The sequence below is a fragment of the Tenrec ecaudatus genome, chromosome 14 (genome assembly GCF_050624435.1).
Source record: "Tenrec ecaudatus isolate mTenEca1 chromosome 14, mTenEca1.hap1, whole genome shotgun sequence".
NCBI classification, from domain to species: domain Eukaryota; kingdom Metazoa; phylum Chordata; class Mammalia; order Afrosoricida; family Tenrecidae; genus Tenrec; species Tenrec ecaudatus.
Window position 1 is genome coordinate 104621353 of NC_134543.1, and position 13549 is coordinate 104634901.

At 46.9% G+C, this 13549-nt stretch overlaps 1 protein-coding gene across 1 annotated transcript in view; it reads right to left on the reverse strand.

Moving 5' to 3' along the window:
* The window catches only part of TGM5 (transglutaminase 5), a 30084-nt gene extending 28423 nt beyond the window's left edge, over positions 1-1661 (reverse strand). Inside the window, exons 1-2 of the mRNA XM_075532297.1 lie at positions 1358-1661; positions 988-1233 (exon numbers count right to left, since the gene is read on the reverse strand). Coding sequence (XP_075388412.1) covers positions 988-1233; positions 1358-1661 — 550 coding nt within the window. The remainder of the gene's footprint in view (positions 1-987; positions 1234-1357) is intronic.
* Positions 1662-13549: the final 11888 nt, after the last annotated feature.

The following is a 13549-nucleotide window of genomic DNA, read 5'->3' on the forward strand; positions in this document are numbered from 1 at the left end:
TGTCCTCTTGAGAGGCCTCCTGGAACTTCCTGGAAGACCTGCCTGACCCTGAAGCGGGGGTCTCTCTGTTCCTTCTCAGAGGCAGCTTCACACAGGGGTGCTGGGCAGAGGAGGGCTCCTGGCAGATGTGTATTTGATTGAGGCTTTTGGATCCACGAGGCAGGAAGCTGAAGATTTATGGTTGAAAACACACCCTCCTCCTCACAGCTGGGTGCAGCAGGGGCCTAAGCTATAGGTTGAGGCTTCCCAAACAATGTCCTGGGTAGGAACATGGAGAAGCTGCCAATCCTGACTCTTACCTCTCCCTAGCGTGCACGCACGTGTGTGTGTGTGTGTGTGTGTGTGTGTGTGTGTGTGTCTGAGACAGACCGAGAAAGATATCAACTAGCCCTCCTTGGCCCAGAGTGAGCGGCTCCTTCACCTAGTGGGTGAGAGCTGTGAGCCGTCCAGTGACAGAGAATTGGGAGATGCTTGGAGGGTCAGTCAGGATTCAGGATTCTACCATCACCCAGCAGGCCACCCCGGACGCTGCTGGAGGAGAAAGAAGGGTGAGGAGGAATGGGAAGGGGGCTAGTCTCCCTCCGGAGGGAGGCTTTGCTGACTCTGCCCCCTGCCCATTCCCCACGCTTTCTGCCGCCCTTGTTGGCTTGTGCTTCATTTCGCCAACGTCATGTATTTATACCTGTCTCCGTGTCCACACAGGCACACACATGTTCACAGGTCAATTCAGAGGACGGTCCTCATGGGACTCAGGTTCTAAGAACACCCAAGCTGCGTAGCGGAGGCTGGGGATCACCTCCTGCCTTCTTCTGGACACTGCAGAATGGGCACAGTGGGCAGTGTGGGGGTGTTTGCTGAGTCCATGGGATGAAGGAGAGGTTTGTGGGTAGCAAGGGAGCAGGGGGTTAAGAATGGTCGAGCCGACTCTCCATGACAGCACTGACATAGCCACAGAGATTCCCCTACCCTCTGGGCACCCTGCCTTACCTGGGCACCAGGGATTGAAGAGCAGGATGAACTCCCCGATCTGATAGGCTGTGACCGAGCCCTGGAAGGAGTCAATGTGGATCTTCAGAAGGTACCGACCCACGGCCGCCACAGGAGGGGCGCAGAGGCTCACCTCCAGGGAGTTGGCCCTGTTGGTCTCCATGGAGGCAATCCACGGGCTGGGCCCCCCATGACTTGCCAGGCTGAACACGGCCCGAGTCCCCTTGGCCAGGTCCGGCAGAGGACCTGGAAAGATGAGGAACTGAGGCCCGCGGTGGTGACCTGTCCATCTCCCAGGGCCCACTACACTCACACACACATGCATGCACACACGCATGCACATACCCTGCGGGTCAGCTGGCATGCTTACCAGTCTCAGTCACAAAGATGATGTTGTCCAGATCTGGCAGGAAGCTCCGGTTTTTGAAGTACAAGGTGAGATTGAAGGGTTGTCCCCGGCGGACGATGAGGCGGCCGGAGCTGATCTCCTGCGTGTGGTGCTGCAGGTTGTTCCAGTAGCTTTGGAGGTCCGTCATGGCCATCTCCAGCCCTGAGTTCAAGCAGCCCCAAGCAGGACAAAGGGCAGGGGTGTGGAGCCGGTCCAATCCGACCCTCCCCTGCCTAGCTGTGCAAACTGAAAGGGGCTTTGCCTCTCTGAGCCTCAGTTCCCACATTGCACCATAGTTTCTTGTTAAAATGAGGATTCAATGCCGCTCCAAACCTCTGGCGTTCGTCCTTCTATCATCCCTGTTTCTCTGACCCTCTGCCTCCCTCCACCCCCCATCCCCCAACCTGCTCTGAGGGACATGGTTCCCTGCCTTTGTCCAATGCCGCTGCAGGCCTGGCTAGGCGTGTCGGCACCTTTCAGTCCAGCATGCCTCCAGATGCACTGGGACCCCTGCTTTTTATGACTGAAGGTGTGGTTGTGTTAGGTGCTGGTGGGCCGCCCCGACTCCGAGCCCCCCTGTGCACAACAGGACACATCCTTGCCCGGTCCTGCGCCACTCTCCCCATCATCCCGATGTTTGAACTCAGGATTGAGCTGCCATCTCCTTTGTCCCACTCCAGCCTTCAGGCATGGCGCCAAGTCCTGCAGTTAATTGTGTCTGGGTAGTTTTACCCCGGCCCCTGCCAGGGTTGACTATCTCTGGGGTGACTGACCCCGGGTGACACCTGTTGCTGGTTTAGCTATCTCTCGGTTATCTGTCTGGAGGTTAACCGTGCCTGGGCTAGAGGTTCCTGAGTCAGCTACCTCTGGGGAAGCTGCTCTTCTTTTAGCCATTTGCTGGCTCTCTGACCACCTGTTGCGTGATCTGTTGCCACCTCTCCCCTCCTGGGGCCCTCTCTTCCAGTCCAACTTTCCCTGAGCACACAACAGCCCACGTGTCTGTGTCTGTTGTAGCCCCAGCTGCAGATCCCCTCCTGCCCAACCAAATGCCACCGCTCTTTCAATATTCAAGACCCGCCTCCTGCTGCACTCGATCCCCTGACCACTGGCCCGAAGGTGCCTCCCTTACAGGTCACCGTGGCTGCTTAACTCACAAACTGATTCACATGTCGCACTCGTTTGTCGCACTCATTGATAGCTGCACACGCTTATTGAGAGCCATGCCCATTGCAGGCTGGGGGTGAGGGGCTCAGTGATTTCTCCTGGTGACCTGTTTCTCTGTCCGTCTCGGACCACTTGATGGAGACAGAGACCCATCTGCTTTATCTTGATTAGTATTTTGATTTTTCTAAAAAAAAGCATTTCGCAAAACCCAGCATATTTTTATGATAACAGTCCCCAACAAGCTGGGAAGAGAAGGACATTGCCTCCGCCTGAGCGGGGCCAGCTTAGACAAACGCGTGGCTGATGTGAATTAGCCGTGCTGTCCCACAGAGAGCCCGCTAAAGTTGTGACTGGTGCAGTTAGGTTAAAAATGTAATATCCTAGCACTTGTTCTCCTTTTGGATTCATTTTAAGGGCTCCGTTTTAAATATGTTCGGCTTTCTTTTTGATTGACGTATCTCTGTTTCTCTAGTCGTGGCTGTTCTTGTGTTTTGCTGTCATGGCCAGAATCATGCTTCATGGGAAAGGCCGGATGTTTTCCTCCTAAGATCGGGAACAAGACGCCCAACACCTCTATTCATGATCGCACTGGAAGTTCCAGCCGGGACAACTTGGCAAGAAACAGAAATCAAAGGCATCCAGTGTGGAAAGAAACAAGTAAAACCATCTCTAGTCACAGATAACTTAATTGTGTAGCTGAAAAATTCTAAGGAATCCACCCCCACACAAAATGTGTAAGAACGAATGAGTTCAGCAAGGTGGCAGGATATAAGATCCCAAGATCAGTACATAAGAATTGATTATTTGTCTAAGCACTGCCATGAACAGTGTGGAAATAGATAAGACTGCATAGCCAATAGCCACAAAAGGAATAAAACACTTAGGAATGATTTTGACAGAAGTGCAAGACTTGTGCGCTGTACACCACACACATCACCGTAGGGACTGAAAGGTGACTTTATCGCTTTAATCCTAACCAGAACGTTGAAGGGGGAAAATGGCACCTCATCCACACGTGGAGAAGAGAACAACATTTTAAAGAAAGGTAGATTAAGTGTCTCGCCTAAAGTCAAACTCAGGTTTCCTGACTCAGGCCCTGTGTTCTTTCCTTTACTCAGCAGCGATCACCCATCGCAGGCCGTCCTCGTGATCAGAAAGCACATCCTGAGCCTGTGCTGGTTGGGGACACAGTCAACTTTTTTCCTGGTAGTAGAAAAAGAAGCTCTTTTTGGAGACTAATAGATTTCAGGAACCAGGAAGCACTACACTGGTCCAACTCTGGTCAAAACACATGGCCCAGAGTCTCCAACAATTGTAGCAACATCTGCCTTACAGACTTCTGACTTGGCCATGGGAGCTAGGTCTCACCCTCAGGATACATCATGTGGTCAAATTTATATCCGCCTATAACATGGGAATTACTCTTTGCCCCGAGGTACCAGATATCCAAATAGAAGGTATATGTTTAATAGTGGGCATATTGATGCTCTTTCATGCCTGGGGATAAGAGATTTTAGGAGGGACCTTAACAGTGTATAATCTCAGTATCTGACCTAATGAAACACCTCCACAGAGTAGAAAGAGGCCTGGATGAAGGTAATTGCAGCAATATTGCTAATACTACTGAAATACTACTAACAACAGCAACAACAAAACCCTCACTGCCATTAAGTCGATTCCAACTCATAGTGACCCTATAGGACAGATTAGAACATCCCCTTTTGGGTTTCTGAGATGGTAAATCTCTAAAGGAGCAGACAACCTCCTTTTTCTCGCATGGAGTAACTGGTGGGTTCAAATCACTGACCTTACGGTTAACAGCTCAACTCGTAACCCACTACACCACCAGGGCGCCTGATGCCTACCAACAGGGTATTAGAAATACTAAGCAAGGTGGAAAATATTGGGGTAAATTTACAGGTACTGATTACATAGATAAAGCTCCAAAACATATTACTGAGTGAAAAACATTAAGATGCACAAATATATGTGAAATATGATGATATGTATAAAAGGGGGCACCCCCCCAAAAATGGAATTTTTCTTTCAAAGCTATGTTTGTAGGTTGTTTTTTTTTTACAAAAAATCCTTATCAACTTCAAAGTACTCTCCATTACACTTAATACATTTGTCAAATCTTCAATTCTGTTCTTGGAAATATTTTTCAAACTCATCTGTTTGGATGGCTGACAGCACCTCCCTTGTTTTTTTTTCTTCACCTCTTCCACATCCTCAAATCGCTGTCTTTTCATGTCCCTCTTCATTCAAGGAAGCAAAAAGAGGTTGCACAGAGCAAGGCCAGGTGAGTAAGTTGTGGGGCAAGAGAGGCATGCTGTTTTTGCCCAAAACTGGCCCACTGAGATGGCTGCGTGAGCAGGTGTATTGTCATGGTGGCAGAACCAGTCCCCTGTCTGCCACAAATCAGTCCTTTTTTTGGTCACACACTGTTACACTATCTTTTCAGAACCCCTAAATAGAAAGCTTGATTAACAGTCTGACCTGGTGGAATGAATTCCAAATGCACTATGAGTTAACATTTTGGACCGTTCAGGAAGTTGACGGATGTCTAGAATGAGGTTTGTCATCAACCACATTTCACCTATTTTGAAATGAGAAAACCACTTGTACACTTGAGTTTTTCCCAGAGTGCTGTCCTTGTAAGCTGTGTTCAACATCACAATGGTTTATGCAGCATTTTTCCTGAGCAGGAAACAAAATTTCACAGCCATGTATTGTTCTCTTAACTCGGCCATCACAAAAAATAAGGTTTGAGCAAAACTGCTCTTATGAAAAAATTCACCGTGACCAGAAAGGGCCTTCCCAGGTGACACCACTGGATGCACTAACTCTGAATGAGTTTCTCGATGCTCACCCAGCAGGAAAAAGGTGTACTGTGAGAGCTCCACACAAATTAAGTCCTGTGTACTATTCTATGTACACATGCAATATACATATATAATATTATATACACACCCTATATATTATACATAAAATTTGTATTACTCTATATACATATGTATACTGTGCATATATATAGTAAGTAATACATAGGATTTGTATATGCGTTTATATATTAAGTGTAATACATAGGATTTGATAGAATGATAGATATAATGTATCTATATGGATGTTATACAAATTCTATAAAATATATATAGAACTTTATTACTCTGTATACATATGTACATATATTATATAGTAATATAGAGAATTATGTATTATACAAAGTTTGTATTATTCTGTATCTATATGTATATAGCAATACATAAAATTGCTATGACATTATATACATATACACATTATGTGTGTGTATATGTTACACACATGTACACATATACATACATACCAACCAATCATATCCTAGATATTACACTGAATACAAAAATCAATGTAGAAACAAGATACTGGTATTAGTGAAGATGAGGTTGAAGTTAGGGGTGGCAGTCAGGATTTTAGCTTATTTATTGGTTTATTTTATGCCAACTCTGTGTTCACATATTTCTTGTATATTTAAAATAATAAAAATGTAAACATAAAATTGCAAACAAAAAATAAAACAACGAGAGTGAGACCATAATAAGAAGAGCAAAAGATACTCCGAGAGCAAGCTGAAAGTGGCTTGCTGTGGATGGTCTCAATGAACAATTTAATCTTCCAAGTAGCATTTTCTAAAGAAAGCATGCTGCTATAGGGAGACGAGGGGTCAAGGAAAGCTGAGCCCAAATGGATACACATCCACTGAAGCGGGTCAAGAAAGGAGTGGAAGGTCAGAGTCTTTCCGAGCTGGAAGACAGCTTCTAGATGGCCTTCTCCAATCTCGCTCAGTTTTCCAAGGATGGGGAATGGCAACCAGAGAGAAGTGGCTCACTCAATGTCATAGGGTCAGCTAGTGGTAGAGAAGGACAAGGAGCCCCGGCACCCTTGTTCCTGCTTCTGCTCCATCCTACCGCATGGAGAAGCAGGCATCTTAGCATGAGGCTCTTGGCTATGTTTACCTGCCTAGCTCCACCTTCCTTCTTGGATCTCAGGCCATCACTAATTTTGAGGTTTCTGGAGTACCACTCTCCCTGACTCAGTTCTTTATTTACGCCTATGTTCCTCTGAACTCGCCTGCAGTCTCTCTGTCCTCCTAGTCCCTGCTCCCCCGCCTCCCAGTCTTCCTTACCTTGTTCCATGGTGGCTGCCTCCGGCTCCCAGTCTGCTCCCTTTGGAACGACTGGGTGGACTGGAGCTTCAGGAAACTGGTCCTGGAGTATCTACTTCCCCTTCCATCCTGCAGGTTCTAGGAGACACGAAAGGCGGGGCCAGACTGTTTCTACCAGTTTACTACACAACTGGTTTTCTCACTTGCCCTCAGGTTTTTCTTGGCGACATTGCTTAACTGAAAGGAGGTGTGGAGTCCTAGGAACTCTCTGGGCCTTTGCCATGAGGGTGGGGTGGGGGTGGGGGTTTAGATAGCTCTTGGGCAATGGGGCATTCCCTATCAGGTGTTGTGTGGTGATGGAGAGCCAAGTAGAAGAGCTACATGGGAGAGGCAAAGAGAGACAGTAGTCTGCATCCCTGCAAAAATGAAAAAAGAGTAGGGGGGGACTTGAGGTCCTAAAACAACAACATACAACTTCTGTACCAGAACCCCCTCTTTTATCGTGAAGGGTCAATTTCTGGACATTAAATGCAAACAGAATCCATTCTAGTCCATCGTTGGTATGATTTCATTTTATTTTTTTGCCATTGCCCTATCTTGGGTGGGACCTGCCAGTTCAGAGGTAAATCACAAACAACAGTGGAGGAGAAAATTTGAGAAGATTCATGGATTAGTTTGGGAAATAGGTGAGAGGACAGGGATGCCCAGCAAGGAGTGACCTGTAGGGAGATACGCACACATGGGAGAAAGGGGTCTGCACAGTGGATGGGACACTTTGAAGTAAGCAACACGTCCCCACTCCTACCCACGCTCTGCCTTTCCCTCTTGTGGGACCGTTGTCCCTGCCTCCCTAGTCTGGGCGGATCTTTCCTCTCTCTTCTGGAGCCTCGCTTGTCAGCATTCACCCTTTCTCTTGTATGTTCAACTTCTTTCTCTCATCGGCTATTATAGTGTCTCCATACCTGTTGCCACTAGCTGACATCAAATTGATTCAGACGCAGGGTGACCCCGTGTGACTCTACGTAGATCTGTGCTCCATAGATTTTTTTCAGTGGCCGACTTTTTCACAGGTAGATTGCCAGGTCTTTCTTCCAAGGTGTCATTGGGTGGATCCAGTTTCTAAACCTTTCTGTTAACATTTTTGATAGTTAAGGTTTTGTGCCATCTAGGCTGGGCCAGTATTCTCGGTGCTTTGGCAATTAAGACCTAATAAGCCCACATGAGGTGACTGTGGCCGTTACATAATCTGTCAACTTGAGAAGGGGTGGAGTCTAGCCTGTCAATCAGGCCATAGTCAATGAGACTTCGGTATGGGCATGGCCTTCTCCTGAGGATTCTGGGAACGCCTGTATTTTTCTCTGTAGGCAGGTGAGATGCTTGCTGCATCATCTTCCTGCTGACAAGCCACATGGAGCTACGCTGATAGAGCCAGAGCCCTGGAGCTGGAGGAGGCAAGAGGAGACCCACACCAGCACTGAGATGCTTCAACCTCCACTGGAACCACAAGACTTTCCAACCCACTGGTCTGTGATCTGTAGACTGGTATTGGACATATGGGCTGATATCAGACTTATGGAATTGATCTGGACTGGTATGTTTTCTCAATATACAATTATTCTTTATATAAAGCTCTTTCTTACTTGTATGAGTGTCTCTGGATTTGTTGCTCTAGTCAACTGGACTAACACAGTGACCTAACACATAATATAATAGGATTCGTGTAGGACACAACATTCTTATTTAGGACACAACCCTGATGCAATTAATTGAAGGGGGGGTGGGAGGGTACTTTCAATGTAAGTTGGTAGTGTGGGAAAGCTTTGCTTTTTGCTAGGTGTGGATCCTACATCAGGCTCATTAAACTCCAGTTGTTTAGACTTGGGTCAGTGACCTGCCATATTGTCTGCTGATCCTTGGAGCCTTCAATGCCCGGTCATCTGAGTCATTCATCTCTGCGGCCTCAAGTCTGACTTGCTGACTTTGAAGTCACCCACCTCAGCAGACACCAGTCTGCTGGCTTCCTGCCCCTCTCAGATTCAACAGCCCCCACTGCTATCAAATCAATAGAAGCCTCCAGCCTAACATCTGGCCCTTGAACTTGAAACCCGACCAGATTTAGACTTGCCTGCCTCTACAACTGAGCGAGCCATTTTCTTGGTATAAATTCTTTCTATATTTACATGTATAAGCTCATGCTAGGACCTACTCATTCTATACACACCCTCTCAATTTCATCTCCCACAAAACACTGACTCTGCTGAACTGTGGGAATGCCCAGATCTTTCTCCACTCCTCAGGGATGTATTTATCACCTGCTGGACACCTGCTGGACACCTGTGACACCATAATCCCAACACGCCAACATAGGACTCCTCCTCTCTTTTACTCCTCACAAAAAAACAACCCCTGCCCTTCCTCCTGTAGGGCTGGCCTTGGCACCCACATGATCACTTCCAAAAAACTTGGGGGCCACTTCATATTTTCCATCTTCATTCTCTCTCTTAACTCATCAGTCATCTAGCTCTGTCCAGTCTGACTCTTGCCTTGCTCCTAAAATCTGGCTCCTCCTCTCCTTGCCCCTTGGCACTCTACCTTCCTTGAAGTCCTTGCATGGCAAGACAATTGTTCTTAACCAGTATCCCAACCACCCTTTCTCCAAATGGGTCACTAGAGTGGCTTTGTGGAAATGCCTATCTAAAGGGCCAGGTTACTCTCTTGCTTAAGACCCAACAGTTGGTCTTAAGATCCATAATCCCATACAGCCTGGCTCTCCCCACCCACAGCCAAGCTCTGCGTTCTTTGATGTCAATCAGATTCTCAGATGGATAGAACTCCAGGTTTCCTGATGGCCCTACAGGTGTCTTTCTCACACCTCTGTCTTCTCGAGCAGGTTGGTCTCTGAAATGGTCTCTACTTGTCTACTGACTCTGTATCCAGGCTCAAGCACCACTGTCTAGGAAGTCTGCCTGACACCTTCCTCCTATTTTCCCAGGTGTGTAGGGGCTCCCTCTTCTACGTTTCCTGTCAGCCACTTGGTGCTTCCACGTTGTACTCTAAAAGTGCTCTAAGCTGGAAACCTTTGTGTCTTATATTCCAGGGCTCAACAACGGTGGCAGCTAATAGTGGTCGAACTAGGGTTATCCTTTATGTTTCAGACACCTTTTAACGTTCTTCATGCACCTTATTTCACTTAATCTTCACAATAATCTTCTGAGGTAGGTACTATTACGGTCCTCATATTACAGATAAAGAAGTTGAAGCTTGAAGACTATAATTATTTCCCCAAGATTATTTGGAGTCAGATTTTGAACCCAGATAGGCAGCCTCCAGTGCCTAGGTGTGACATAAACAGTGAACGCAGTCGCTGAAGTCAATCTCCAGTTCATGGTGGCATCATGGTGTCAGCACCCGGCTGCTAACGGAAAGGTCAGTGGTTCAGACTCATCAGCTGTCCTGTGGGAGGAAGCTGTGGCCAACTGCTTCCATAAGAGTACGCCCAAACCCCGAGAGGGCAGCTTACTCTAAGCTTACTCTCTTTGAGGGTCGTAATGAGTGGGAATGGACTCCGTGGCAACCAGGCAGACTGGGTGAAGGAATTGTTAATGACCACTCTATAAGCCCTGGGGAGCCCTGAGGGCAGAGTGATTACGCGTTGGCCCGCAACCCGCAAGTTCAGCAGTTTGAAACCGCTAGGCGCTTCACAGGAAAAAGATGGGGTGTTCTATTCCCATTAGCAATTAGAGGCTCAGAAACTCACTAGAGGGGCAGTTCTACCCTGTCCTATTGGATTTCTATGAGTTAGCATGGGTTCAATGGCGGTGAGGTTTTCTTCGGGATTTGGGGTTGTTGTTTTGGGTTTTTTTTTTTTTTTTTTAGCTTTTATAAGCACTGTCACATTAGCTAAGATGGGCTAGCCAGGGCAAGAGAAAGGGCCATCGTTGGAAGAGTTTAGCTTTGGGTTGAGGCAGGGAAGTGACTTTGGCTCTGGTGAGTGGGTCTAGGAAGCTGGGCGAGCCAAAGAGGGAAGTGGCCAGGGGTCAGCAGCTTGTGTCAGGGTGTCCTCGGGGCAGTGTGGAGCCGGGGGAAACAAGAGAATCTTGGGGACACCAAGGAAGAGATTGACACTGTGAGGGGAGTTCCTGGAAGTGTGCACTAGGTGGCCCTGACCTGGGAGGGCCTGAACAGGCTGTATGTACCCAGCTTCCACACCCAGTACAACTCATCCCTGGTCTGAGAGAGCCGGCCCAGGCCATGTCACATTCATGTCTGTCTCAGGGAGAAGAGAGAGGGCGTGGCAGGAGGCCAGGAGGCAGATATCCCCAGAGACCGGGCCTCATGGCGGTGGTCAGAGGGACTTGTTTGAGGTAACTACTGGGCAAGACAGGAAGTAGGAAGAAGGGGCAAGAAGCTCAATTTTCTTTATTTTTCCCCCCAACAGTTTTATTAGTACTTAATTCACATATCATACAATTGGAAAGTTCAGTCGTTCAGTCACATCAAGGGGAGTTGTACAATCACCACCACATCTATCTTAGAGCATTCACCTCCCCCCCCCCATAATTAAATCAACTTTAAAATGAGATGAGTTGTACAATCACAAATAGTTCTCATGCGCCCTCCCCCTTCCCGTCGTCATTATTTACTCCTGAAATCCCCTTTCCCTCTCTTTCGCCCATCCCCACCCCTACATTCCCTGAAACCCCTTGTATCAGTTACTGTCATTCTGCATCCTCTCCTCCTGTGCTTCACAGCTCAGAGACACAGCAGAGAACAATAAAAAACAAAACGCACTGTGGTGGTCAGGATAAGATCATATTAATATAAAGACAAAAATATAAATAATGGGTAAGAAGGAGAAGACCCCCATCAACATTCAAAAAGCCAGGGAAGACATTTCTGTCATGGAACAACTAAGAGATGCTTACACCCAGAACAGTTTCAGATGGTGTCTGTAGAGAAGACAGCTGGTCAAGTTGAGTTCAAGTACGGAGTTCAAGCCGGCATAGTCAAGACTACAATAGTCTTTGCCTGATAGGATGGCTATTTGGGCCTTTGGCTTTTGGCTAGAATGCCTCTGCCAAAGTGTTTCCAAGAATGGAATCACAGATTTTTGGCTAGCTGGGTCTGCCTAGCTACTCTGCAGATGGGTTTTGTAAAGGTGAAACTGAGGCACAGGGAGACATACAGACATAACTGACAGGACCATGGAGAGCAGAAAGAGAAATAGCTTTATTAGTGGCTCCTGGATGAGGTTCTGTGACCCAGGCCAATAGGTCAGGGAAGTCATGCTCAGCAGCTGGGGTGTGGGTTTTTAAAGGGGTGGTGAGGAATGTATGGCAATTATGGTAATTAGCATATGGGGTCTGGCCACGCCAAGAATTGCTTGTTGACTCCTTGCGGTTTTCGGTTATCTTATCTGGCGCTACCTGCTGCTGACCACCAGATGTGCCAGGAAGCAGGCCCTGACCTGCTTCAGCTCAGCCCAATCAGGTTTGGGGCTCCCACTGTCCTCTATAGCCTTCTAGAAATTGGGTGTTCACAATTTAGGCTCTGATATTTTTCTCTTCACCATTATTTGAATTTTGTACTTGTCGTCTTTGGCTCACACAAGCTGGTATGCTTCTTCTGTGTGGAATTAATTGACTCCTTGCTTAGATGGCTGCTTGTTTGAATATGAGCCTTTAAGACCCCAGATCCTATTCTCATTGATAGCCAGGCACCATCTGCTTTCTTCACCACACTTTGCTTTAGCATCCTTATCTTCAGTAATCATTTCATGAAGGTGAGTATCAAGCAGGGCCGTGTGTAAGAACTGATTATTCTAGATAAACAAGTGGCCATCTAGCTCAGAAGCAACAAAGCCAACATGGAAGAAATACACCAGCCTGTGTGACCACAAGCTGTCAAAGGGATCAGGAATCAAGCATCAAGGAACAAAAAATCATATCGTTGAAAATGTGGGTGAGTGCAGAGTGGAGACTCAAAGCCCATTGGTAGCCAACCGGACACCCTTTACTGAAGGGTTGTGGGGAGGAGATGAACCAGACAGGGTGCAGGGTAGCAACAACGAAACATATAACTTTCCTTTAGTTCTTAAATACTTCCTTCCCCCAACTATCATGATCCCAATTCTACCATACAAATCTGGCTAGACCAGAGGCTGTACATAGGTACAGGTAGCAACTGGAAACACAGGGAATTCAGGACAGATGACTCCTCCAGGACCAGTGGTAAGAGTGGCAATGCCTGGAGGGTGGACAGAATGTGGAGGTTGAAAGGGGGAACTGATTACAAGAATCTATGTATAGCCTCCTCCCTGGGGGTGGGACAGCAGAGAAGACGGTGGGGAGATGTCGGGCATTAAAATATATGACAAAATAATAATAATTTATGAATGATGAAGGGTTCATGAGGTAGGGGGGAGTAGGGAGGGAGAGGGAAAGCAGGTATTAAGGGCTCAAGTAGAATGTTTTGAGAATGATGATGGCAACAAATGTACATATGTTCTTGACACAATGGATGTATGTATAGATTGTGATAAGAATTGTATGAGCCCCCAATAAAATGATTAAAAACAAACAAACTGATCATTCTTAAATTGGAGCTAGGATTTAGAGTGAGCCCAGAACTTATTCCTGTATCTACGTGGCTGTTTGGGGGGGGGGTGTTTTTAATTTTCTGTGATTTGGGAGTTAATATATACGAGGAGGTACCCCCCCAAAAAACGGATTTTTTTCAAAGGTATGTATTTAAATTTGTTTACAAAACAACTTTATCACCTTCAAAGTACTCTCCATTATATTTAATACGTTTGCCAAATCTGTGATTCCATTCTCGGAAGCACTTCAAATTCATCTCTTTGGTTA